This window comes from Pantherophis guttatus, chromosome 13, assembly GCF_059756535.1.
Source record: "Pantherophis guttatus breed Tessera chromosome 13, ASM5975653v1, whole genome shotgun sequence".
Lineage (NCBI taxonomy): Eukaryota > Metazoa > Chordata > Lepidosauria > Squamata > Colubridae > Pantherophis > Pantherophis guttatus.
Genome location: NC_142075.1, coordinates 19329135 through 19354680, shown reverse-complemented (window position 1 = coordinate 19354680; position 25546 = coordinate 19329135). Strand labels below are relative to the sequence as shown.

Here is a 25546-nt window from a genome sequence, read left to right as displayed (position 1 = left end):
AAAAGGGACAGAGAGAAAGGAAGGAAGGGGGAGCGGAGGGAAGGAAGGAAAGAAAGAGAAAGGAAGGAAGGAAAGAAAAGGGATGAAAGAAGGAATGGAAAAAGAGAGGAAGGAAGAAGGAAGGAGGGAAAAGAAAAAGAAGAAGGAAGGAAGGAAACAGAAAGGAAGGAAAAAGGGACAGAGAGAAAGGAAGGAAGGAAGGGGGAGCGGAGGGGAGGAAGGAAAGAAAGAGAAAGAAAGAAAGAAAAGGGATGAAAGAAGGAATGGAAAAAGAGAGGAAGGAAGAAGGAAGGAAAAGAAAAAGAAGGAAGGAAGGAAACAGAAAGGAAGGAAAAAGGGACAGAGAGAAAGAAAGGAAGGAAGGAAGGAAAGAAGAGGCTCCTAGCAGACAACGGGAGAAGGACGATGGGATTTGTAGTCCCCCCCACACCCCTGCCCCTCTCCTACCTTCCTGCCTGCCTTAAGAGCCTCCTGCCTGGGCCACCCCCCACCCCCAAACCCCCATCCCCGTCCCTTCTGCTGCGGGAGGGACTCCCCCTCCCATGCGCCTCGGCGGGCAGAGAGAAGAGAGAAGAGAGCCGCGGGAGGCGGAACGCGGCAAGGCCCGGCCCGGAAATGAGCGCCGGGGCGGCGGCCGGGGGGCCGAGGCCAGCGTCGGGCCTGCTCTTCCGGGATGCGGCGGCTGCAATCCGGGCATGAGCGACGTGGTGGAGCGGACGCTGCTCAGCGCCTTGCCCGGCTGGCTGGGGCAGCAGCAGCACCAGCACGAGGCGGCGGCGGCGGGGCTGGGCGGCGGAGGAGGCCCCACTCGGCCCGGACGGAGCGCCTCCGCCTCCCGCCTGGGCGGCCTGATCCGCAGCATCACCGCGCTCGCTTCCAAGCATGTAAGGCCGCCGGGCGCCCGCGAGCGCCGGCTTGGGGGAAGGAAGGAAGGAAGGAAGGACGCTGCGAGAGACAGAGAGACAGAGAGAGAGAGAAAAGGGGGGGGCATGCGCGCGCGCCCCCGATCGGGAAGCGAGGCGCGTGCACGCCGGGGGTGGGGGTGGTGGGGGGGGAAAGAAACGCTGTCCTTTCCCCCCCACCCTTTAGTCTCCCCCCTTCCCCGCCTCTCTCCTTTTGCAAGGAGGCGCCCCCCCCCCCCCGGGCTCAGTGGTGTGCCCGAGAGTTCTCTGGGCATGTGCAGAGTTCTTCCTCTCCTTCCTGTCTAGCCAGGGAAGCAAGGCATTAGAATAGAATAGAATAGAATAGAATAGAATAGAATAGAATAGAATAGAATAGAATAGAATAAGGAGAGGAGAAGAAGAAGAGAGGGGAGGAAGGAGAAGGAGAGGAGGAGGAGGAGGAGGAGACGACGAAGAAGAAGAAGACCTATTCCCCCAAAAAATGGGAGGGGGAAAGAGAGAAGAGGAGGACCAGAACAAGAGCAAGGAAAAAAAAAAGGAGGAGGAGGAGGAGGAGGAGGAGGAGGAGGAGAAGGAGGAGGAGGAGGAGGAGGAGGAGGAGGAGGAGGAGGAAAGAAAGAGAAACAGAATAAAAAAAAATACAGGGATGCAGTGGCTCAGTGGCTAAGACGCTGAGCTTGTTGATCAAAAGGTCGGCAGTTCAGCGGTTCGAATCCCTAGTGCTGCGTAACAGGGTGAGCTCCCGTTACTTGTCCCAGCTTCTGCCAACCTAGCAGTTCGAAAGCAGGTAAAAAATGCAAGTAGAAAAATAGGGACCACCTTTGGTGGGAAGGTAACAGCGTTCCGTGCGTTGTCAGCATTGAGTCATGCCGACCACATGACCACGGAGACGTCTTCAGACAGTGCTGAACGACTAGCGCATATATGTGAGGGGAACCTTTAGAATAAAAATAGAATAGAATAGAATAGAATAGAAAGAATAGAAAGAATAGAATTCTTTATTGGCCAAGTGTGATTGGACGCACAAGGAATTTGTCTTGGTGCATACGCTCTCAGTGTACATAAAAGAAAAGATACACTCATCAAGAATCATAAGGTACAACACTTTATCATTAAGAGGAAGAGGAAGAAGAAATAGGACTACTAATAGGATTAATAATACAACTAATAATAGGAATAGGAATAAAAAAATACAGGGACACGGTGACTCAGTGGCTAAGACACTGAGCTTGTCGATCACAAAGGTCGGCAGTTCCCTAGTCATAGGGTAAGCAATCAGCAATAAGCAAAATAAGCAATCAGAAAGCAATATCAATATAAATCGTATATTGATATTGATACAAGCTACAAAGTTACAGTCATGCAGTCGTAAGTGGGAGGAGGTGGGTAATAGGAACGATGATTACTGTAGAGGGAGTACTTGTATCTGTTCCATCTTGTTTTCCCCATTTCCCCATCCTCCCACCCTGAATTAAAGTGGGGTTTGTGTGTGAGTTATGGTCATTCAGTCTTTTTTCCTAATTACTTTTTTAAGGCCACGAAATTTGCCGAGTGAAAATAATGTCAGTCACGAAGTGCTGTTATAGAAATAGTTTTTAGCTTATTTCCATTTTTCGATTTTATACACTGCTAGGAAGAAGAAAAACTTATCCACCAGGAATTAAATAATTTAAAAGCCACTGTTTCCGCACCAACTACAAATCTGGTAGGTCTTAAAGACAAAATAAAATGTAAAATCTATTGTCCTGTCTCCTCTGGCCAGTGCTGATAGTTGTAAAGCTGCTGTAAGTTTTACAAGTACTAGATCATACTCATTTTTTTCCATTTAATGCCATTTCCATTTTAGCCTTTACATTCTTTTTAGACTCTTATACGCACACATACACAAACAATATATATGTATCTATACAATCAATCTCTCTCTCTATAGCTATCTATCTATCTTCTTAAGTTTTCGCGGGTATGTGTATGTAAAAAGTTAAAATCTCGGGTGTTTTCCCGCGTCATTATAAGTTTGTTAGTTAAAATGTTTAAAATCCTGGCTAAGATCCCAGCTCAGAATCCTTTAAATTCCCAAACAAAAACCCTTTGTAAGGTCTTTCAAAAACTCTGGCTGAAATCCTAACCAACACTTTAAAGGTTAGGCAACGTTTCGACAAGCTCCCTACCTTGTCATCTTCGGGCCTTTATTATCAGTTTAGAAGCTGTGGGTCATGCTTCATTATCCTAGCTGCAGCCTGAATGCGTGTTAACGGTCCAGTTTTCTCTGGCTCCCTATTACCAACTGTCTTTTTTGAAAGACCTTACAAAGGGTTTTTGTTTGGGAATTTAGAGGACTCTGAGCTGGGATCTTAGCCAGGATTTAAAACATTTTAACTAACAAACTTATAATGACGCGGGAAAACACCCGAGATTTTAACTTTTTCCAATCTATCTATCTATCTACATACACACACGTATATATGTATCAGAGGTGGGTTTCAGCAGGTTCTGACCAATTCTGGAGAACCGGTAGCGGAAATTTTGAGTAGTTCGGAGAACCGGTAGTAAAAATTCTGACTGGCCCCGCCTCCATCTATTCTCTGCCTCCCAAGTCCCAGCTGATCGGGAGGAAATGGGGATTGTGCAGTAACCTTTCCCTGGAGTGGGGTGGGAATGGACATTTTACAGTATCCTTTCCCTGCCATGCCCACCAAGCCCCACCCACAGAACCGGTAGTAAAAAAAATTGAAACCCACCACTGATACGTATGTATGTATTTCTATGCTTTTTAACCTTGTATAACTTTTGTTTTGATATCATTTAGCTTTTAAACAATTATTGTTTATATCCCACTCTCCTTATGCTGATTTATGACTGTAATAAAGATTTGATTGAGGTGGGACATAAATTAACTAATAAAGGCAGCAATACCCTATTGTTTTTAAAAGACATTTCATAACATTTTCTGCTCTTCAGAAATTGATGAAGGAATGTATGGTGAGGATGATCTATTGCGAGATGCTGGGCTACGAGGCCTCTTTTGGATACATCCATGCCATTAAGCTGGCACAGCAAGGGAATCTTTTTGAGAAAAGAGTTGGTAGGTATTTTCATGAATTAATGTATTTCTTAAATCTTCAAATCCATAAATCACAACACCTTGTATATTCTTTATGTTGGCAAAAAATTGCTTTTGGCCCACTATCTACCAAACCTTTAGAGTATTCAGTCGGTGAGCCTCGTGGAGAGACGTATGACATTCTTGCTATAAGTTGATCTGAACTTGTAGAACAGAGAGAGGTGGAAAGTATTTGGTGTCCTAATGCAGAACATTTCCCCCCCTTTTTCTTAGGTTATTTGGCAATTTCTTTATTTCTGCATGAAAATCATGAGTTGCTGGTTCTGCTGGTGAACACGGTGGTGAAGGTATGGTTTCGCAGAGCATGCTTTATTTAAACCATGATTTTTTTTTTGAGCTGACATGGTCAACTAGGCTTAAGGGAAAGCAGAATGCTTGTTAAATGCTTGCCTATAGAGGAGAAAGAAAGAATATTTTAAGAGCCTTGGTGGCGCAGCAGACTAAAGCGCTGTTAAGTAACACCAGCTGCCTGCAATTACTGCAAGTTCAAATCTCACCAGGCTCAAGTTGGACTCAGCCTTCCATCCTTCCGAGGTAGGTAAAATGAGGACCCGGATTGTGGGGGCAATAAGCTGACTTTGTATAAAAAAGAACACCGCTGGGAGGGGGGCGAAAGCCCTACTTAGCAGGTATATACAAAAGTATGAAGGCTATTGCTTAACGCATTGTAAGCTGCCCTGAGTCTCCGGAGAAGGGCGGCATATAAATTGAACCAATAAAGCAATAAATAAATAAATCTGCCGAGGTTCCTTTCTACCTAACTACGAGTTAATGATTTGTGTGAATCATAGCAACGAGAGCTTGTCAAGAGACACATCTGTGCAGAAAAATTGTGCTTAATACCTTTAAAGTCTGCCCTTTCATTGGTAGCGGGATCTACTGAAAGCTATTTTTTTTTTTTTACTTACAAGAAGGCAACAACAGTATGGCTTGAATATAAACTTTCTTTGATCACTACACTGCTTTCTTGTAAACATAAGTTAGTTTAGATTGTTTCGCCCATATAAACTGGCCGTACCGCTATCATAACAAGATAATGTCTGTTTATCTTTCTGCTTCATGTCTGGTGGTTGACATTTATCCAGCCAGAGAAAGTGTAGAGAGGTTTAGTGGATGACTTGAGTGATGCACGATGTTGTGCATTTGTGGGGGAAAATAAAGCACAAGAGAAATGAGGGAAGGGTGGAGGGAGATGTGTTGTGACTCAGACTCCCGAGTCTGTCCTCATGGAGGAAGAGGACTCAGAAGGTGAGGGGGAGGAACTGACAAGGCCTCCCTCTCCAGGACCTTCCTCTCTGGCAATGCCTCAGGTTCCATCCGAAGGCCAGGAGGAACAGCCTGGGATGTGCCAGGAGGAAGGCATTTTGGAGCACCCATTGATAGAGAGTGATACTGATGAATCCTGGCTTGATCCCAGGCAGCGTCGGAGGGAGAAGCGTGCGCAGCAAAGGAAGAGGCATGGGAGGACCATGGATTGAGCTGAGTCACTTGAGCCACGCCCCACAAGGGATAAAAGGGGGCGTGATTGCTCGGCAGGCTTTGTGACGGACAAACGTTTAAACTCTAAAGAGTCACATCGTGAATCCTGCACTTCGGCTCAGATATATTTTGGACTAAAGTCTTGTGGATAATTTGTCGTTCTGGAAACGGACTGCAGATAAGGCCTCTCCTGCTTTTTGGGAGTGCTAATTGGATTTGACAGGCGTTTTACAAGTAGCTGCCAGAACTCTCGTCTGCCAGGAATTCTGGTCTGTTTATACAATACATTATTGGCAGGTGTGTTGGATATTGCATTTGTCTGAGTGAGGACGGGGATAGAACAGAGATGTGAAAATAGCAATAGCAATAGCACTTAGACTTAGCCCTCTTTAAGCAGTTTACAGAGTCAGCATAATTGCCCCCAACAATCTGGGTCCTCATTTTACCGACCTCGGAAGGATGGAAGGCTGAGTCAACCTTGAGCCTGGTGAGATTCAAACTGCCAAATTGCAGGCAGCCGGCAGGCAGCAGAAGGAGCCTGCAGTACTGCAATCTAACCACTGCACCACCACGGCTCGGTGGAAAATGGAGAAGGAAAGGACAGGAGATATGGACGGGTGGGTTGCTCAGCAAGTTGCCTGGAGGATAGAACTGAAAAGAAGACCCCCCCCAATTACTGGGGGCTCGCAGGCAGCAAGAAAGGTCGTACAATGGGGCAAAACTCACTTAGCGCATGTCTTAGCCACAGAAATTTTCAGACTCGGTGGTGGTGGTAAGTCAAGGACTACCTGTAGTTAACCCATTTAATATATTTCTTTTACTCTTTGTGGCAGGATTTACAGAGTACGAATCTCATGGAGGTCTGCATGGCCCTCACAGCAGCCAGCCAGCTTTTCCCCCAAGAAATGATTCCTGCTGTCCTTCCACTCATAGAAGACAAACTCCAGCATTCAAAGTACGTGCCACAGCTTGGCTCCATTTCTCCCAACGGTGAGAAAGGTCTAGTTCAGAGGTCTTCAAATTTGGCAGCTTTAAGACTTGTGGACTTCAACTCCCAGAATTCTCCAGCTAGCTATGGTATGCTGGCTAGAGAATTCTGGGAGTTGAAGTCCACAAGTCTTAAAGCTGCCAAGTTTGAAGATCTCTGGTTTAGTTGATTAGAAATCGAGCGTATTGCAGTAGTGCAAAGCCAGAACTGACAATCGCGTGCCAAAATCCCCAAGTTCTACTCTTCCCTCCCTTAACTGTCATTGCTCCCTCCATTGTAACCAATCCAATTCAGGCAATATGTTTTCCTAATGGTAAGTTCAAGTGCAATCTAGTCCCTTTTTTCTCCCAGTTGGGTGACCTTGAGGTAGCGTCTTGAGGAGATACAGCATTTACTTTAGTTTCCCCACAATCTCCCCTTCATTTCCCTACCCACCCACGCCCCCAGTTCATGGAAATCTGTCACCGCAGTGAAGCACAAGCCAGCATAGGGTGGCAGCTGACAGTATGTGTGAAGCTTGTGAGATCTTAGGAAGCTTCTGTAAACGCAGAGCTCAGGGTCAACCTGGATGTAAGAGCTCATCTCAACTCAATCTGATTCTTTTTTTTTTTTTAGGGAAATTATTCGGAGAAAAGCCGTCCAGGCACTCTACAAGTTCTACTTAATTGCTCCTAATCAAGTCCAGCACATTCATGACAAATTCCGGAGGGCGCTTTGTGATAGAGATGTGGGTGTGATGGCAGCTTCCTTGCACATCTATCTGCAGATGGTGAAGGTGGGATTCTTAAGCACCTTAGGGTGTTAATGTTAACAGCGCATATTCCATGGCAGAATGTAAACAAGAACGGCTCCCATCCGTACTAGAAACGATTCAACGAGGAAAATATAAATATTTAGAGTATGGTTTTTAAGGGGAAAGGGAACTGACTGAAGATTGAAATCAAAACATATTTTACGCGCCTATAAATACTGAATGTGAGTCAGAGAACAACAAAGGAAAGTTGGAAAATAATATTTATCTGTAACGCTTTTAGTAGCTTTTCCTTTTTCTTTTCATTATTTTTAATAACAGATCGTAGGGATTTGGGCATTTAGCTCGGAGTGTCGAATCCTTTTTCGCACTGCTAATTCAATGTTTTTTATAGTTCCTTCTCATAACTCTACGGTCTCAGTAATTGCTTTGTCCACTTACTGATATTATATCTCGGTGTCAACTAGTATTATAAGGTCCAGTGTTCTCTTTAATGAAAAAGGAGCTTGATGCAATGGAACATGTTCCGCCAAAATAAAATTAAGATACGGTGGGCAAGAGATATCTAATTAATATCTAATTAAATATTGAGTAATATTGCTGAATTCTTGCAAGGTTTGACAGCTCTGTGAAATTTCAATCCTTTTTAAAAATGGCATTCGCTTCTTTTAAAAAATGTCTAGATGACATTTAAGGGCAATGTAGACTCCGTACCACTGATGTAGACCCCCTTAGTTGGAAGGGACCTTGGAGGTCATCTAGTCCTACTCCCTGCTTAGGCAGGAAAACCTACACCACTTTAGACAAATGGTTATCCAACATCTTCTTAAAAACTTCCAGTGTTGGAGCATTTACAACTTCTGGAGGCAAGTTGTTCCACTGATTAATTGTTCTAACTATCAGGAAATTCCTGCTTAGTTCCAAGTTGCTTCTCTCCTTGATTAGTTTCCACCCATTGCTTCTTGTCCTACCCTCAGGTGCTTTGGAGGATAGCTTGACTCCCTCTTCTTTGTGGAAGCCCCTGAGATACTGGAACACTGCTATCATGTCTCCCCTAGTCCTTCTTTTCATTAAACTAGACATAGCCTTAGAGATATGTATCATTTTAAGCAGATTTCGTACTTGCTGATCACAGTGTGGATTGTTCCATGTTCTGTGTTTAACTATCAGTTTCCTTCAGGTCTGAAAAAAATGTTAAAACATTAGCTTTCACACGCTAATGAACTGCAAGGCAAATGGCGATGAAATACCATTAATTCTTGACTTGTCAATTCAGTCTTAATTGTGTGCCTTGTATTTTTTGTCTAGGAAGATTCCTCGGAATATAAGGATTTGACAAGCAGCTTTGTAACAATTCTGAAGCAGGTGGTTGGGGGGAAACTCCCCGTGGATTATAACTATCACAACACTCCAGCGCCTTGGTTGCAAATCCAGCTTTTAAGAATATTGCGGCTACTCGGAAAAGATGACCCAAGGTAAAATTCTCACAACTTAAGATATGGAAAGCGGGAGAGAAAATGTGTTATTTGCAATACGGTTGGCAGATACGAATACTGTGCGCGCTAAATAATTGTTCAGAGTTTTGAATTGTTTATAGTTTATTGTCATTGCACAGGGTACAACGAAATTAAACGCCGTCTTCAGTGTACATTATAACCATAAAAATAAAAACACAAACATACGTCCTTTACATTCTATATAATTGAAATTGAAAACCCGATATTGCACTATACCGTAGAATTCAATATGGTTATTGCCCTGGGATAGAAGCTGTTTTTCAGCCTATTTGTCCTTGTTTTTATTATCCTGTACCGTCTGCCAGATGGTAATAGTTCAAAAAAAAAAAAAAAAGATGCCCAGGATGAGATGGATCTTTAAGAATGTTTTGAACTTTCTTAAGGCAGCGGGAGTTATAAAGCTCTTCCAAGGAGGGGAGAGGGCAACTCATGATCCTCTGGGCAATGACGTTGACCCTCTGGAGCGCTGTCCTATCCGCCACTGTACAAACCATACACAGGTGCAGTAAATGAAAATACTCTCTAGGGTGCAGCGGTAAAAGGTCACCAGCAGTTTCTCATTCAGTTATTGTTTCCTGAGAAGTCTCAGGTAGTATAATCTCTGCTGGGCCCTTTTGACCAGGGCTGCAGTGTGAGCGTCCCAGGTCAGGTCCTTTTTTAGGATAACACCCAGAAACTTAAAACTGGCCACTTGCTCCACTCGGTCTCCATTAATAAGCCAGGGCTGGATGTCTGATCTATTCCTTCTAGAGTCCACTCCTTGGTCTTATTGGTGTTAAGGACCAAGTTATTGTCTCCACACCACGAAAGCAACCGTTTTACTGTTAAATCATTCCGTTTAAGTCTGATAAAGAGCTGTGGAATAACAAAGATTCTTCCTTTCTTTTTTTTTTTTAAAAAAAAGTGATACTGAACATTTTCCTTCTCCTTTGTCAGGACCAGTGAATTAATGTACGACGTTTTAGATGAATCTTTACGGAGAGCAGAAATCAATCACAACATTACTTACGGTAGGTGAATTAAGGTTGTTTAATGCAGTGGTGAAATTCAATTTTTTTTACTACTGGTTCTGTGGGTGTGGCTTGGTGGGCATGGTGTGGCTTGGTGGGCGTGGCTTGGGGATTTTGCAGTATCCTTCCTCCAGGAGTGGGGAGGGAATGGGGATTTTGCAGTATGCTTCCCCCAGGAGTGGGGAGGGAATGGAGTTTTTGCAGTATCCTTCCCCCAGGAGTGGGAAGGGAATGGGGATTTTGCAGTATTCTTCACCCGGAGTGAGAAGGGAATGGGGATTTTGCAGTATCCTTCCCCCGGAGTGGGGAGGGAATGGAGATTTTGCAATATCCTTCCTCCAGGACTGGGGAGAGAATGGAGTTTTTGCAGTATTCTTCCCCCAGGAGTGGGGTGGGAATGAGGATTTTGCAGTATCCTTCCCCCGGAGTGGGAAGGGAATGAAGATTTCGCAGTATCCTTCCCCTGCCACGCCCACCAAGCCATGCCCACCAAGCCACACCATGCCCACCAAGCCACGCCCACCAAGCCACACCCACAGAACCGGTAGTAAAAAAAATTTGAATTTCACCACTGATCAGATCTCCCATGTTCTCTTTGCCTTTTCTGCAGCAATCCTGTTTGAATGCGTCCACACCATTTACGCCATTCACCCCAAACCTGATCTGCTTGAGAAGGCCGCCAAATGTATTGGGAAATTTGTCTTGTCCCCTAAAATTAATTTGAAATATTTGGGTAAGTTCTCTCGTTTTGTTTTTTGTTTTTTTCCTTCAACCGAGCGGAATAAATGCCGAATGCCTACAGTTTCATTTTTTCCAACTTTCTAGTTTTTTTCCCCCTTTAGGATTAAAAGCTTTAACGTATGTCATCCAGCAAGATCCCAACCTTGCTCTGCAACACCAAATGACAATAATTGAGTGTCTGGAACATCCTGATCCCATTATTAAAAGAGAGGTAATAAAAATCAAGTTATGATTATTGTTAGGGAGTTATGCACTGTTAGCAATGTAATCAATAAATAATTGCATTTCTTTGATTATTCCACTAACTCGGGGTTCTGCAACCTTAAACACTCAAAAGAGCCATTTGGACCTGTTTCCTACAGAAAAGAAAACACCGGGAGCCACAAAACCCTACCCGTGCTTGACTATTTCTTGAGCGGCCACAAAACTAGCATATGTAGTTCAATTAAATGTTCTGTTTTCTTCTGAAACTTTTCTTTTCTTGGATTTATCCATGGTTGGCCTATCGGGGGTTGAAAAGCTCAATAAATTGCGTGCCAGCGGGTGTTGCACATTGGTGGTTGTGACGCATATTTTGAGTGACGGAGCCGCAGCAGAGGGGTGAAAGAGCCACATGCGACTCCAGAGCCTCAGGTTGCTGACTCCTGCACTAACTGGTCCTTAAAGTGATCGCAGCTTATTATTATTTTTTTATCCACCTTTCCCTCTGTTTCACTTTGAGTCAAATTCACCCACTCTTGCTTTCTCCTTCAGACCTTGGAACTTCTGTATCGAATAACCAATGAACAAAATGTCACCGTCATTGTACAGAAGATGCTTGACTACATAAATCAGAGCAAAGAGGAATATACCATCATCAACATTGCTGGGAAAATAGCAGAATTAGCTGAAAAATATCCTTTTGCTTGCTGCGTGTGCCTGCTCCTATCAGGTGCTCCTGATAGTCAGACCGTAGGAGCCTGGTGGCGCAGTGGACTAAAGTGCTGTTAAATTAGCACTTAGCTGCCAGCTGCCTGCAATTACTGCAAGTTCAAATCTCACCAGGCTCAAGGTTGACTCAGCCTTCCATCCTTTCGAGGTAGGTAAAATGAGGACCCGGATTGTGGGGGCAATAAGCTGACTTTGTATAAAAAAGAACACCACTTAAAGGGGGCCGAAAGCCCTACTAAGCAGCTACATACAAAAGTATGAAGGCTATTGCTTAACGCATTGTAAGCTGCCCTGAGTCTCTGGAGAAGGGCGGCATATAAATAGAACTAATAAATAAATATATAATTGACACTAGATTTTATTATAGATTTTAGTTGTTATTTATTATTTTATACTAGAAGTTTTAAGTTTATATACCCTGTTTCCCCTAAAATAAGAAAATCCCCTAATAATAAGACCAATCAGGCTGTTGAGCGCATGCGCTAAAATAAGCCCTCCCCGAAAATATTTAATCACATGTGCAGCTGGTCCCCGCCATTTCCTCTGGTTAGGGTTAGGGAGACAGAGCTGGAAATCAGGTAAGATGGCAAGAGGAGCCCTGTCTTGCTCCATGTGCCCCAAAATAATAAGACCTCCCCGAAAATAAGGCCAAGCGCTTATTTCAGGGTTCAAAAAAATATAAGACAGTCTTATTTTTGGGGAAACACGGTTTACTGAGTGCTTTTATTTGTTCTGGTCTAAGACTGTAATAATAAATCGTTGTTGTGAACACTTAATGCTACCTGGATGGATCTATTGTGTCCTTTCCTTAATGTCCCTGGCACATATGCGCCAAACAACGAATGGTTCATTCGGACTATGAATGCCGTGTTTTCGGTAGGAGGAGATAAAATGCATCCTGACATACTGAACGGTTTCTTGCGACTTCTTGCTGAAGGTGAGCAAACCGTAGGGTGAGAATAAATCCAACCCTGTTATTAAAAAGTAATAATTAAAAATTAAAAAAAAAAAAATTTAATTTTTTTTTAAAAAACCCGTTTTTCTTAGGCTTTGAAGACGAGAAGGAAGACATTCAGCTGCGGTTTCACGCCGTCCAATCTTACCTGTCGTTATTAGAGGACAAAAATGCAGTTTATCCGCAGAAATTTATTCAAGTGATGAGTTGGGTAAGAAAAAAAGATTAGCTATGTTTATTTTTTTAAAGAAAAATATTCTTGGCCGAATATTTCTATTTCACGTAATAGAAAATGAATTTTGTCAGCAGTTTCTTAAACTAGAGAAGTTCCAAATTACAATTTACAATCTTATTCGAACGCTGTGCTAGGAGTGGTGCGGTGGCCTAGAGGTTGGGCTCTCGCCTCATAATCAGGAGGCTGTGAGTTTGATCCTAGGTAGAGGCAGATATTTCTCTCTCTGGGCATGTTGAGAATATACAGGGTGGGTTCCTCCCGGTTTTACTACTGGTTCGCTGATCATGTGCTTCGTGCGCATGCGCGCAGTTTGCCATAACTTTCCACTTCTGCGTTTCTACTGGGGAGAGCACAGCTGATTCGCACGGCAATCCACTCTGCCGCGCTAATCAGCTGAGAAGATAAAGGTAAAAAAGGAGCCCGGGTGGGTGGGCCAATCTGAACGTCGGGTGCAACCAGTTCACTACCAGATGATCGTCGGCGTTACCTGTTCGCCCAAACTGCTGTGTACCGGTTGCAACCCACCACTGAGAATATATCTGCTGAATATAGTTCCGCATTGGTGACAGGAAGGGCATCCGGCCAGTAAACACTCAGCTCCATTCAGTTGCCCAGACTCCACCCCGCAAGGGATTATGGGGTCATTAAAAAGATGATGATTAGAACGCTGTGCTGTAAAAATGACTTTCCACTATTGTTCTGTCCCCGTCCCACACACACACACACACAAACAGACAGCCGGGGGTTAAATAAACTGGCAGACAACCAATTCTTCCGATAAGACGCTTGGCAGCAACCCAGTAGCTGCTTGCCAAGAACTTTTACTCAATAAACAAAATACCCACAGTCAAGACTTGTCCAGTTCGTAAAATAAATCCAAGGCCGATAATGTTGTTTCCAAAGACGCAATGTGACTCGATAGTAGTTAGTTTTGTCCGTCACAGAGTCTGATTGGCCACCTCACCCCCTTTTATACCCTGTGGGGTGTGGTCCAGTGACTCAGCCTAATCTCTGGCATGCCTTTTCTTCTGTTGCGCGCGCTTATCTCTGCGACGCTGCCAAGGATCCAGCCAAGACTCATTACCCTCATCACTGTCCACCTGTGGCTGCGTGGACGTGCTTGGCCCCGGCCCTATCTCTTCCCCTTCGGCGGACACCGAAGGCATTGCCAGAGAGGAGGGTCCTGGAGAGGGAGGCCTTGCCAACTCCTCTCCTTCACTCTCGGAGTCCTCTTCTGCCGATGACACAGGCTGAGGTAACGGAGCCACAACAACTATTGACTAACCCTGATGTTCTAATTTTCTCCTGGCAGGTATTGGGGGAGTACAGTTACCTCCTGCAAAACGTGGACCCTGAAGTTGTTTTAGCAAGCTTGTATCGGATCCTTAAAAGCAACGCCACTTGTGAAACCAAGGTTTGGCTCATGGCTGCAATTTCTAAAACAGCTTCACGTACAACCGGTTCCAAGACGGTGGAGAAATTTCTCTTGGAATTCAGCGCATCTTTGGATACCAGCATGAGGCAGCAGGCGTTTGAATTAAAATGCCTTTATGAAAATAAGGAGTTGATGAAGAGATTGTTTCCACTTGATGCGAGCTGTAAGAACATTGTGGTGAGTCCTTGTTACAATGGCACGTGAGAATCAGAGGTGGGTTTCAGCAGGTTCTGACCAGTTCTAGAGAACCGGTAGCAGAAATTTTGAGTAGTTCGGAGAACCGGTAAATACCACCTCTGACTGGTCCCGCCCCCATCTATTCTCTGCCTCCCGAGTCCCAGCTGATCGGGAGGGAATGGGGATTTTGCAGTAACCTTCCCCTGGAGTGGGATGGGAATGGAGATTTTTACAGTATCCTTCCCCTGCCACGCCCACCAAGCCACGTCCACAGAACCGGTAGTAAAAAATCTTTGAATCCCACTACTGGTGAGAATGACCTTGGGGGCAGGAGGAAAAACCGAAGACCAGGCAGCGGTTGGATAAAAGGAAACAGAGTCTACGACAGGAATTGGGCTGTGGCAGAGTCTCAGAAGGGACCCCACCTAGTTTCTTTGACTTAAATACAAGAAGGGGGGAGAGATGTCCTTTCAAACTTGCAGAGGTCTGTTATTGTAACCTTACAATAAAGACAGAGCTAATAGTCCTGGCAGTATTGTCTGACTGTGTTGAAAGGTTAATAATACAGTTAGTCCTCGACATACAACAGTTTGTCTAGTGACCATTCAAAGTTACAACGGCAGTGAAACAAGTGTCTTTTGACCTGTTTTTCATCGTTACAAGTTTTCCAGCCATCCCCATGTGATCAAAATTCAGAAGCTTGGCAACGGGTTCATGTTTACGACCGTTGCTATGCCCCAAGGTCACGTGATCCCCTTTTGCGACCTGACAAGCAAAGTCAATGAGGAAGCCCGATTCACTTAACAACCAAGGCAAGAAAAGTTGTAAACACGGGGCATGTAAAATTCCCTTAACAAATGTCTCACTTAACAACATCAATTTTGGGCTTCATTGTGGTCGTAAAGACTTCTTAATTGTGGTCATAAGGGAGGGGCTGGGTTTTTAAAATTTGCTCAGTAAGTAAAAGATCCCGGCGAGCCATTTTACTTGGAACAATACAGACTGTCCTGGACATTATTGTTATTATTGTTTTCCATCATAATAAAACCTAATGTCCAGGCTGATGCACTTAGTCCAGTTCTTGTTGAGGACATCTGATTCCAATTAGCTTCTTGCAAGGACCTCGTTGTACCTTGATGCTGCCCAAGCTGCATGTTGTGAATGAGCAGTGGGATCTGGCATGTCTGCCAGTCTGCTGGAGAAGAAAGAAAAAAAAATCTAGAATTAGGCTTCCTTTCAAAACATCTAACCGAATAATAATCTTCGACTCACGTCTGATTCTGTATAGGTCGACGCTTCCTTGTCTTTCTTAGACGGCTTTGTGGCCGAAGGACTGAACCGGGGTGCATTGCCATACAAACCTCATCACCAACGACAGGAAGAGAAATTGTCCCAGGAAAAAGGTGATTGCTTTCTAAGAAATGAAGATCGTGTATTACTTCCTCACTAATTCCTAATTGCTTTCTAACAGTGAGAACAATTAACAGCAATAGCACTTAGACTTATATACCGCTTCACAATGTCAGGTTACGATATCATCTCAAATAAATTGCATTTCCAAACAAATAATCTTTGATGAGATCTTTCATTTATTGAGTACAACGATCTGTCCCTGACTTCATCGTAGCCGACACTGACCCTCTGACCCCAAACCCTTCCCTTTCCGTTCCCCAATTCTCAGCGTCTCATTGGCCATCTTCCAAGTCACTCTCCCCATCTCTACTACTTCAACTCACAGGAATGTCCCCCCTCCCAACCCATCTCCTAGGGGATATTATCTGCAGGGAAAATAAGTAGGTGAAAAGTCAAGCATCATCTTCTTCTCCTTATGTCAGCACTGGAGTGCTGACACACAATGCTTTTACAGCCCTCTCTAAATGGTTTACAGAGTCAGCCTCTTGCCCCCAATAATCTGGGTCCTCGTTTTACCCACCTTGGAAGGATGGAAGGCTGAGTCAACCTTGAGCCTGGTGAGATTCGAACTGCCAAATTGCAGGCAGCAGATTCAGCCTTCCATCCTTCCAAGGTGGGTAAAATGAGGACTCCGATTGTTGGGGGCAAGAGGCTGACTCAGTAAAACTGCTTAGAGAGGGCTGCACTGTGAAGCAGTATATAAATCTAAGTGCTATTGCTATTAACTGAATATTTTTTCCAAGGTTTTGCAGTAGATATTATGTTCTGGCTTGACAGACATGGATGATTGTCATTTCTCTTGGCAGCTTTGAATTTTGAACCGTACGGAGAATCCCTTTCTCAGAGCTTCCCTGTATCAAGAATGGCCGGCAGACAGTCTCCAACCGGAATTTCTCTGGGCTCGGATAATAGTGTTGAGACAGGACAGAAAGAGTAAGTATGCGTGTCTCTTCAGCAAGAACTTCTAAAACACAGCCATCCATATCTTGCCACACAACTGTTTGGCCATCAAAACAGTAACTTCTGTCAAAGTCAGGGCAAAGGAAAATGCAATGTTATCAGTAATGTTAAAATTCTGAAGCGAGTGGGAGATCCGACAGGTTCTTGATGTGCCTTGCGGACAACTTTGCCATACAAAAGGTGGAAGAGACCACTAGAAGGACATCTATACTAGACTCAGTTCTTGCTTATAGGGTTGAAATGGTGGAGGGAATGGAAGCAGGGGTGAAATGCTACTGGTTCGCTTAGGTTCTGGCGAACTGGTAGCGGCGGTGGTGCGTGGTTTGGTGAACCGGTAGCGGCGGTGGCGTGAGGCTCCGCCTGGACGTCGTTACTTCCTGGTTTTAATCAGGAAGTAACCTGTTTTTGACCCTCTGCGCATGCACAGAGGGTCTAAAATTGGACGTGATGATGACGCGCGCGTGCACTTCCGAAGCGGTAGGGAAGGTAAATAGATTTCACCCCTGAATGGAAGCTATAGGAACTTTGGGGGAACAGTGAGAGTGATTAATCAGTAGGACAGCTTGCTTCCTGGACTTGGGAGTTCTCCATCACTGGAGGTTTTCAAGATAAGATTGGACAGCCTTTGTCTGGAATATGGTATAAGATCTCCTGCCTTGGGCAGGGAGTTGAACAGAAGAGAACAGAATAACAGAGCTGGAAGGGACCTCAGAAGTCTTCTAGTCCAACCTCTGCTCAAGCAGGACATACTTTGAATGCTGCATCCAATTTTGGTCACCACAATATAAAAATATTGGAGGTTTTCTTGTTGGACCAAAAGATCTCCAAGCCCCCTTCCACAGCCCTAGGATTCTATGATTCTTTTTTTTTTCTTTTAATAAAAGTTATTTTTATTTTTTTAAACAAACAAACATAATACATCAATCCTTCTGTGTGTCTTCTCGGTGTTTCTTCCGTGACTATTTCTTCTTTTTATTACTCCTCCTATCTTCATTTCTCCTTGATAGTTTCCATTTCTCTGTTGCGATATTTCCCCCAAATTACAATACATTTAATATAACATTCTCCTTATTTAATTATCACAATCTTTATATCTCTTTTTTAACCAATCATAAAATTTCCCCCATATCTTATAATAGTCCATATCCTCTCTCTCTTTAATCATCAAAAGTTAATCTGTTCATTTCTGCACAATCTAAGATTTTTTAAATTACTTCCCCTTCCAAAGGGATTTTCTCTGCTTTCCATCTTTGTGCATGATTCTAACCATTATCCCCTCTTTAGGAACAACAGTCTGAAGCTTGAAGGCGTGAAGAAATTGTGGAGCAAAGAAGGTTACCTTCCCCAGAAGAAAAACCAAGAAGAAAAAGAAGAGAAAACCACAGAGGCTGCTCTTCAGGGCGGCCCATCAGTAGAGACGGTGGCTAGCACTTTCCCATTGCAGCCTAAGGAAGAAATGATGGATCACGCAGAAGGGACGAAAGAAAAGCAGCAGCTGGCTTCCGCACTCTTTGTCGGGCTAGGATCACAAAATAGCACTAATCTGGTAAGATAGCTAAATTGCGTTTTCCTTCCTTCCTTCCTTCCTTCCTTCCTTCCTTCCTTCCTTCCTTCCTTCCTTCCTTCCTTCCTTCCTTCCTTCCTTCCTTCTTTCTTTCCTCCCTCCCTCCCTCCCTCCCTCCCTCCCTCCCTCCCTCCTTTCTCTTCTCTTCTCTTCTCTTCTCTTCTCTTCTCTTCTCTTCTCTTCTCTTCCTCTATTGCTTTTATAAATAACTCAAGGCGATGAACATGCCTAACACTCCTTCCTACTTCTATTTTCCCCACAACAACAATCCTGGACTGAGAGAGAAGGACTGGCTCAAAGTCACCCAGCTGGCTTCCATGGCTAAAGTGGGACTAGAACTCTCAAGTCTCCTGGTGATTGGCCCAAAAATCATCCAGCCGGTTTCATGCCTAAGTAGAACTCACAGTCTCCTGGTGATTACTTCAAAGTCACCCAGCTGGCTTTCATGGCTAAGGCAGGACTTGAACTCACAGTCTCTCGCTTTCTAGCCCAGCGCCTTAACCCCTAGACCAAACTGGCTCTAAATTGAAGCTCAATATGCATGGTACCAGGAACGTGATGGCTCAGTGGCTAAGACGCTGAGCTTGTCGATCGAAAGGTCGGCAGTTCAGCGGTTCGAATCCCTACTCCCAGCTTCTGCCAACCTAGCAGTTCGAAAGCACGTAAAAAAAAGGAGTAGGGTAGGGTGAGGTAGGGTAGGGTAGGGCAGGGTAGGGTAGAGTAGAATAGAGTAGAATAGAATAGAATAGAAATAGAATAATAGAATAGAATAGAATAGAATAGAATAGAATAGAATAGAATAGAATAGAATAGAATAGAATAGAATAGAATTCTTTATTGGTCAAGTGTGATTGGACACACAAGGAATTTGTCTTAGGTTTATATGCTCTCAGTGTACATAAAAGAAAAGATACATTCGTCAGGAATCATAAGGTACAACACTTAATGATAGTCATAGGGTACAAATAAGCAATCAAATCATATTAGGAAACTGTCAATATAGATCGTAACGATACCAGCAACAAGGTTATAGTCATAAGTGGGAGGAGATGGGTGGTGGGAACAATGAGAAGATTAATAGTAATGCAGACTTAGTAACTAGCTTGACAGTGTTGAGGGAATTATTTGTTTAGCAGAGTGATGGCGTTCGGGGGAAAAACTGTCCTTGTGTCTAGTTGTTCTGGTGTGCAGTGTTGTATAGCGTCGTTTTGAGGGTAGGAGTTGAAACAGTTTATGTCCAGGATGCGAGGGGTCTGTAGGTATTTTCACAGCCTTCTTTTTGACTCATGCAGTATACAAGACCTCAGTGGAAGGCAGGTTGGTAGTAATGCAAGTAGAAAAATAGGGACCACCTTTGGTGGGAAGGTAACAGCGTTCCGTGCACCTTTGGCATTTAGTCATGCTGGCCACATGACCACGGAGACGTCTTTGGACAGCGCTGGCTTTTCGGCTTTGAAACAGAGATGAGCACCGCCCCCTAGAGTCAGGAATGACTAGCACATATGTGCGAGGAGAACCTTTACCTTTACCTTCTATGCATGGTACATTTTTTAAGGATTCCCTCCCTTCCCTCCCCTCCCTTTCCCAACCTTTATTGCTTTGGCTGAGATGGCCCATTCAGACTTCTGCTTTCATTTCAATCCTGTTTTCCTGTCCCGCTTCTTTCCCGTCTTTCTAAGATGGGGAAAGCAGATCCCGCAGCTCAGAAGTTTACACGGAAATCGAAAATGAACGAAGTCCTCCCTAATGAGAGTTCCCCGCCTATGGAAAGCACCCCTACTACCACTTCCCTATTTCAGGAAGGGTTAACCGGAGAGAAGGACCTTTTTGTAAACAACGGACACCTCAAGTTCAGGAAAGCTTCCCTACATTCTCCTGAAATGCCTGAATCCAAGACGATGCTCGATCGTTCCCATTCGTTGCCGGAAGGTGGGTTGAATGAAAAGTCCTTGGATCATCAATTTTCACCATCTTCTTTATTCACCCATGATCACGTGGATATTTTTCATCCTTCCCCAAGTTCTCCCACTCTAGTTCAGAAGCAACGTTCGCCCACGCCTTGTCTCCCAGAAGAAGCAGCCCAACATCTTCATTCGGACATTTCAGAACTCTGCGGCAACGAATCCCTGCTTGTATACTTTTCTAAGGTCTGGGAAGAGGACAATCTTCTGATTTTTTTATTTCTCGCCAATAAAAGCCCTTCCGTTCTGAAAGATGTGAGCCTGGAATTCCAACACTCTGAACATTTTAAGGTAAACATTTTAGCACCCTTCTGGCTTGTTCTGCTATCGTACTGGCTTGATTCAACAAAGCATCTTTAACCCGTGTTTTTCCCCTCCCCCCTTCTTTTATATTGGAGATGGTAGAAAATCTTGGCTGCCAACTTGCTGTGATAGAAAGTAAAAATATAGAAAGCTTCCAGATGTATGTAGAGATGGAGAAGCCCTGCTCTTCAGGAAAAATATTCGGTTGCATCAGTTATCCGCTAGAATTGGACGTCTGTCTCAGATTTTCTATCTCTTTAGAGCTGTTGGATTTTATTAGGTAACTATATAAAATAATTTTCTTAGTACATATGAAATGTAAACTAATTATTTGGTAAGCTTCTCTCCCACAGTTGGGTTTCCTTCTCTGCTTCTCCTCCTCCTCCTCCTCTCCCTCCTTCTCCTAGGTTTTTTAGTATTGGAAAACGCTGAATGCTTCCAAAATTGTTAGATAAACAGGGACGTACCAAGATCAGACATGCAACTTGTAAGCAACAAGCTTATATATTTTTGCTACTTCAACAGCAAAGTATATTTGTAGTGTAGTGGGGGGGGGGGTGGGATTTCAATCTGAGCTCATTTGAACGATTACTCCAACGTCTGCTTTTCATGAAATCTTTCTTAGCTTGACTGTCTTGGCTGCATCTCCATCCATGACCAATGGATGGGAAGGTGATCTTTCAGGAAAAGTTTTAAAAATGCATAGTAGATGAATTAAATCAAGTAAAATGGTTGGTGCTGCCCATTCCTTTAGACTTATTTTTTCTTTTCTTCATTTTTAAAAAAAAATTGTTTTATCATAGAAAATAAAACATAAAGCAGTAAAACAAACAAAATGAAACAAATTAAAAACATACATTCAACCCTAACAACAACAAAAAACCGATATATATCTATATATATATATATAAAAGCCAAATATCACTCACTCATCATGAAATCTCCAGAACGGTAAAGCCTACAAACTTGAAATTTGGCATGTTTTGGCTTCTAGGTGCTCACTAAGAAAGGATTTTTTGAAATGACCATCCATGTTAAATATTAAATTTAATTGAGCAATTTTTCCTTTTTGTACACTTTTTTTTCCTTTTCTTCATTTCTATCGACAATCCTGTTTGTAGACCAATGAAGATGAGCACGGATGAATACGGAAAACTGTGGCTCTCCATTTCAAACGAAGTCAGACAAAATCTGAAGGTGGCATCATCTCAAGGAACTCTGTCCTTGATGCTAGACATCTTTCAGCAAAAGCTGAAGCTACATATTGTTGATATCATAGGTATGTAACTTAAAATTGTTTCAGATTCATGACATATATGATCCTGAAGTTCTGGGTTAGTGCCAGTAGGTTAAACCACATTTTTCCAAAATTGGAATGATTTGCCTCTTGGCTGAGGTGAAGCTACGCCTCTGAAGTAATTAGAAACCATTCGGGTTTTTCTCAAAAATTTGGACCCCCTTTCAGAGTTTCAAGAACATGGAGATACAGACAAGAAGTCAGTAGTTATTTTCCACTTCCCCCAAATTCTCAGTGTTGGGAAAATGCTCAATAATTGTGTGTCTCTTTCTGCATCCAAATTGAAACCTCAGGGAGTGACAGTTGAAGAGGAATCAGATCCAGCTGTTTCCCCTCAGTCATTGGAGAAAAGAAAAGGGTGTTTTGGGAAATGAGTATTTTAATCCAGCCTCAGATAGCAGTATTCATAAAGCGTCATACTGTAGCTTAGGATCCAAAAAACAAAACAACAAAAATCACACAATTTCCACCCACCCACACCTTTGAGGCAGAAAGTTATTGGAAATTCCCGTAGGCAGTGGTGAGATTCAGCCAGTTCCGGCGAATCAGTAGTTAAATTGCTGGCTGGCCCCGTCTCTTCCGTCCCCGTCCCTTCAGGAGTCCCCACGTGCCCCATTTTGGCTTCCAGGTAAGTGCAGGGAGGCTTCCTAGGCCCGTTTTCGCTTCCCAGGAGGCTTCAGGGAGGCTTCCCAGGCCCGTTTTCACCTCAGGAGGGTGTAGGGAGGCCTACTAGGCCCAAAACGGGGCACGGGGGGAGGGGAGCTCCCATGGGAGTGCAGGAGGCCAAATGCTGCCTGTCACCCCTGGCCACGCCCACCATAGCCATGCCCACCCAGCCGGTCATTAGGGCAGAGAACGTGTTGTTAAATTATTTGAATCCCACCACTGTGGATCGTAGGCAATCTGGGACATGCGTTGCAGTGATTGTGCCATAAAAGGACCTGGTGTAGGAGAAGAGCAAGCATAGCTGGGGCGGGCGGAGTTAAGCACATCATCAGCTTAGAGTTGTTATGTGGTCACAAATGGTTTTAAGTCTAACCCTTCTTGAATTCTGTTAACCCTTATCTAGCGCCAGTGCAGTATTGAACTTTTAGTGGATTAGATTCTTGTATATTATTATTACTATTATTACTATTATTACTATTATTACTATTATTACTATTACTATTATTACTACTATTATTATTATTATTATTATTATTATTATTATTATTATTATTATTATTATTATTATTATTATTTTAATTTGTATACCGCCCTTCTCCCAGAAGGGACTCAGGACGGTGAACAGCCAAAAATTAAAAAGCATACAAATGCAAAAGTTAAGACAATTAAAAAGAATTAAATCACTGGCTACCCAATTTAAAACCCCAAATCCATAAAATGTATAGGCCCAAGCGATAAATCTCAAGCGATGAACTGTAATTTCATGTATGGTCCTGATCCTTTGCGCCTGAAACCCGGATATTAAGAACTTTCCAAACTGCCTTCTTTAGGAAATGAAGGAATAGCCGCTTGTCGACTGCTTCCGTCAATCCCGTGTCTTCTCCACTGCCGGCTCCATGCTGGGACATTGGCCTTGTGGTTCAGATCGCCTTGCTCTGCTCTACCAGACTGTTTACTTTATCAATGTCAGAAGGTGATGGAAGAATCCTGAAAAACCACACAGACTCCTTTTTTGGACTGGTATGAACAAAGGGTGTGGTTGCGAGTAGGAGTTTACCAAACCCAACTTCTGTTCTCCATGGAGCAAAGATGTATCTTGGCATCAGTGTGGCTCTCCTTCCAGTGGGAGGGGGAAAAACCCATCAAGGATGCTTGCCTGACATTGACAAGGCAGTAAGGTACGGGTAGCTGAATTGAGGCATGTTATGCAAGGCTCATATTTTCTATTAATGTATTTGTATAACTCATGGGATTTATTCGTAGGATCAGTTACTTGAATTACTCGGTCATTACGCTCCCTAGTGCAGAGAACTGCCTTCTGCTTATGTTGCTGAAGTTCTTGAGGTGGTTTCTCAAGCACTTATACAAACAACCTGCGGATCACGAAGATGCAAGGATAATCTTCAGTTTGTAAGTTTATCCATGATGGCCCCATCAATGCATCATGTCTGGGTCATGGCACCGTGGAAAAGTTTTTGACTTGGCACCGGTCACCGTTGATTGTACCTCAACAATCAGAGTCATCAGAATTGGGGAGTCAGTATTCAATATTTTTATGGTATGAATATATAGTAGGATGACGCGTTTTTGTGGGTGTGATCAAGGAAGTACCTTTTTGTCAACACAGCTCAAGATGGACCGTGTGATTCTAGGTATCGCAATACAGTTTCTACAGTTTTCACGTCAACTTCCAGATCTTCTGGCTTGGTGAGCTGTCCTTCCTCATCTTCCCGCTATCTATGGCCATGTGAAAACATAAATATACTTACTTTTTTTAAAAAAAAAATGACCTTGGAAGGACCCCATGATTTTTTTTTTAAATAAATAACTCAAGGTGGCAAACATATTTAATACTCCTTCCTCCTTCTGTTTTCTCCTCATGAACAACCTTGTGAGGTGGGTTCGGCTGAGAGAGAGAGAGAGAGAGAGAGAGAGAGAGCGACTGATCGGTAATATAAAATTATGATTAATTTATATGCCATCATTTTGTGGCCTTTTAATTACACTTTGCTAGCGGGGGAATTCTGGGAGTTGAAGTCCATACATCTTCCAAGATGCAAAAGTTGAGGAACACTAGGTATATAATTTATTTTTTTTCTTAGCTGATGCCATTAACTTCTTTTGCTTACCATTTCTTAGTCCCGGTAAGGTAGCTTGTTCTGAAAAACATACAATGATGGATATGGGTATGTAGGTGTAGTTAATGGATAGAAGAAGACTGTGTTGCTAAGTAGTTTGCAAGGCGCCGGGAGAGAAAATAGAGAATATCCTTTGTGAACTGCACGCAATTCTGAACATCCACTCTTTCAATCTTCTCACTTTAAGAAAGTAGAATGCGATTAACTAACAAAGGGATTGAATTTTGGTAGGTTTTTTTTTTCTCCTGATTTTTCAGTGTTGTCGTAAAGGAATTCTTTAAAATGCACTAAAGAAATGTATTAAATCGGAGGTCTCCAACCTTGGTGAATTTAAGAATTCTCCAGCCAGCATGGGTGGGGAATTCCGGATGTTGAAGTCCACAAATCTTAAAATGGCCGAAGTTGGAGACCTCTGTGTTAAAATTATCTACAGAGACTGTTGTATGATCATGTTTACTATATATGCCTTATGGATTAAAAACAGGAATTTAGGGGTTGGAAGAATGAGTACATTGGAAATATTGTTTCTCTATGACTGTTAATGGTATATTATAGGATTTATCCTATAACAGTTTAGGAAAGCTATAATTTCAAGTCTATGCAGTTTTTAACCATTGTCATCAAATGAGGTTTTAAGCTTCTGGCCTTCCACGTCTTGTTCAACTACACATCCCAGAATTCTCCACTATAACTTGTGGAGTTATAGTTGAGGCATATTTGAAGGCTGAGAACCTTCCTACCCATTTCCCGATACAAAGATTTATCCATCTGTACACTGCAGAGCCTGTTGTCTGTTTTCCCCCCAAATGTTTACTGTCCTTCTCTGCCAAATATGTGGATCTTAACTGAACAAATCTTGGTGAGATTGACTGGGTTTTTCTTAATTGTACTCTCTCTACTTCCTTTTTATTTTCAAACTGTCTGCAGAAGTGGTTTCTTACTGTTCTTTTTGCCACCTAACTTAAAATAATTGCAATGTAATAAATTATTCTGCTGCACCAAA

The 25546-nt window shown here is 43.2% G+C and overlaps 1 protein-coding gene across 1 annotated transcript; it reads left to right on the top strand.

The window, feature by feature from the left end:
* Positions 1-407: 407 nt before the first annotated feature.
* On the top strand, positions 408-25546 carry AP4E1 (adaptor related protein complex 4 subunit epsilon 1). Its single transcript, XM_087878238.1, has 21 exons — positions 408-884; positions 2536-2607; positions 3861-3984; positions 4237-4310; positions 6336-6457; positions 7106-7265; positions 8550-8716; positions 9695-9768; positions 10379-10501; positions 10611-10720; positions 11263-11406; positions 12268-12376; positions 12487-12605; positions 13942-14241; positions 15530-15644; positions 16461-16587; positions 17899-18160; positions 19858-20430; positions 20538-20722; positions 21564-21721; positions 23236-25546. The coding sequence occupies exons 1-21, from the start codon at positions 543-545 to the stop codon at positions 23394-23396; spliced, it is 3621 nt and encodes a 1206-aa protein (XP_087734364.1). The 5' UTR covers positions 408-542; the 3' UTR covers positions 23397-25546.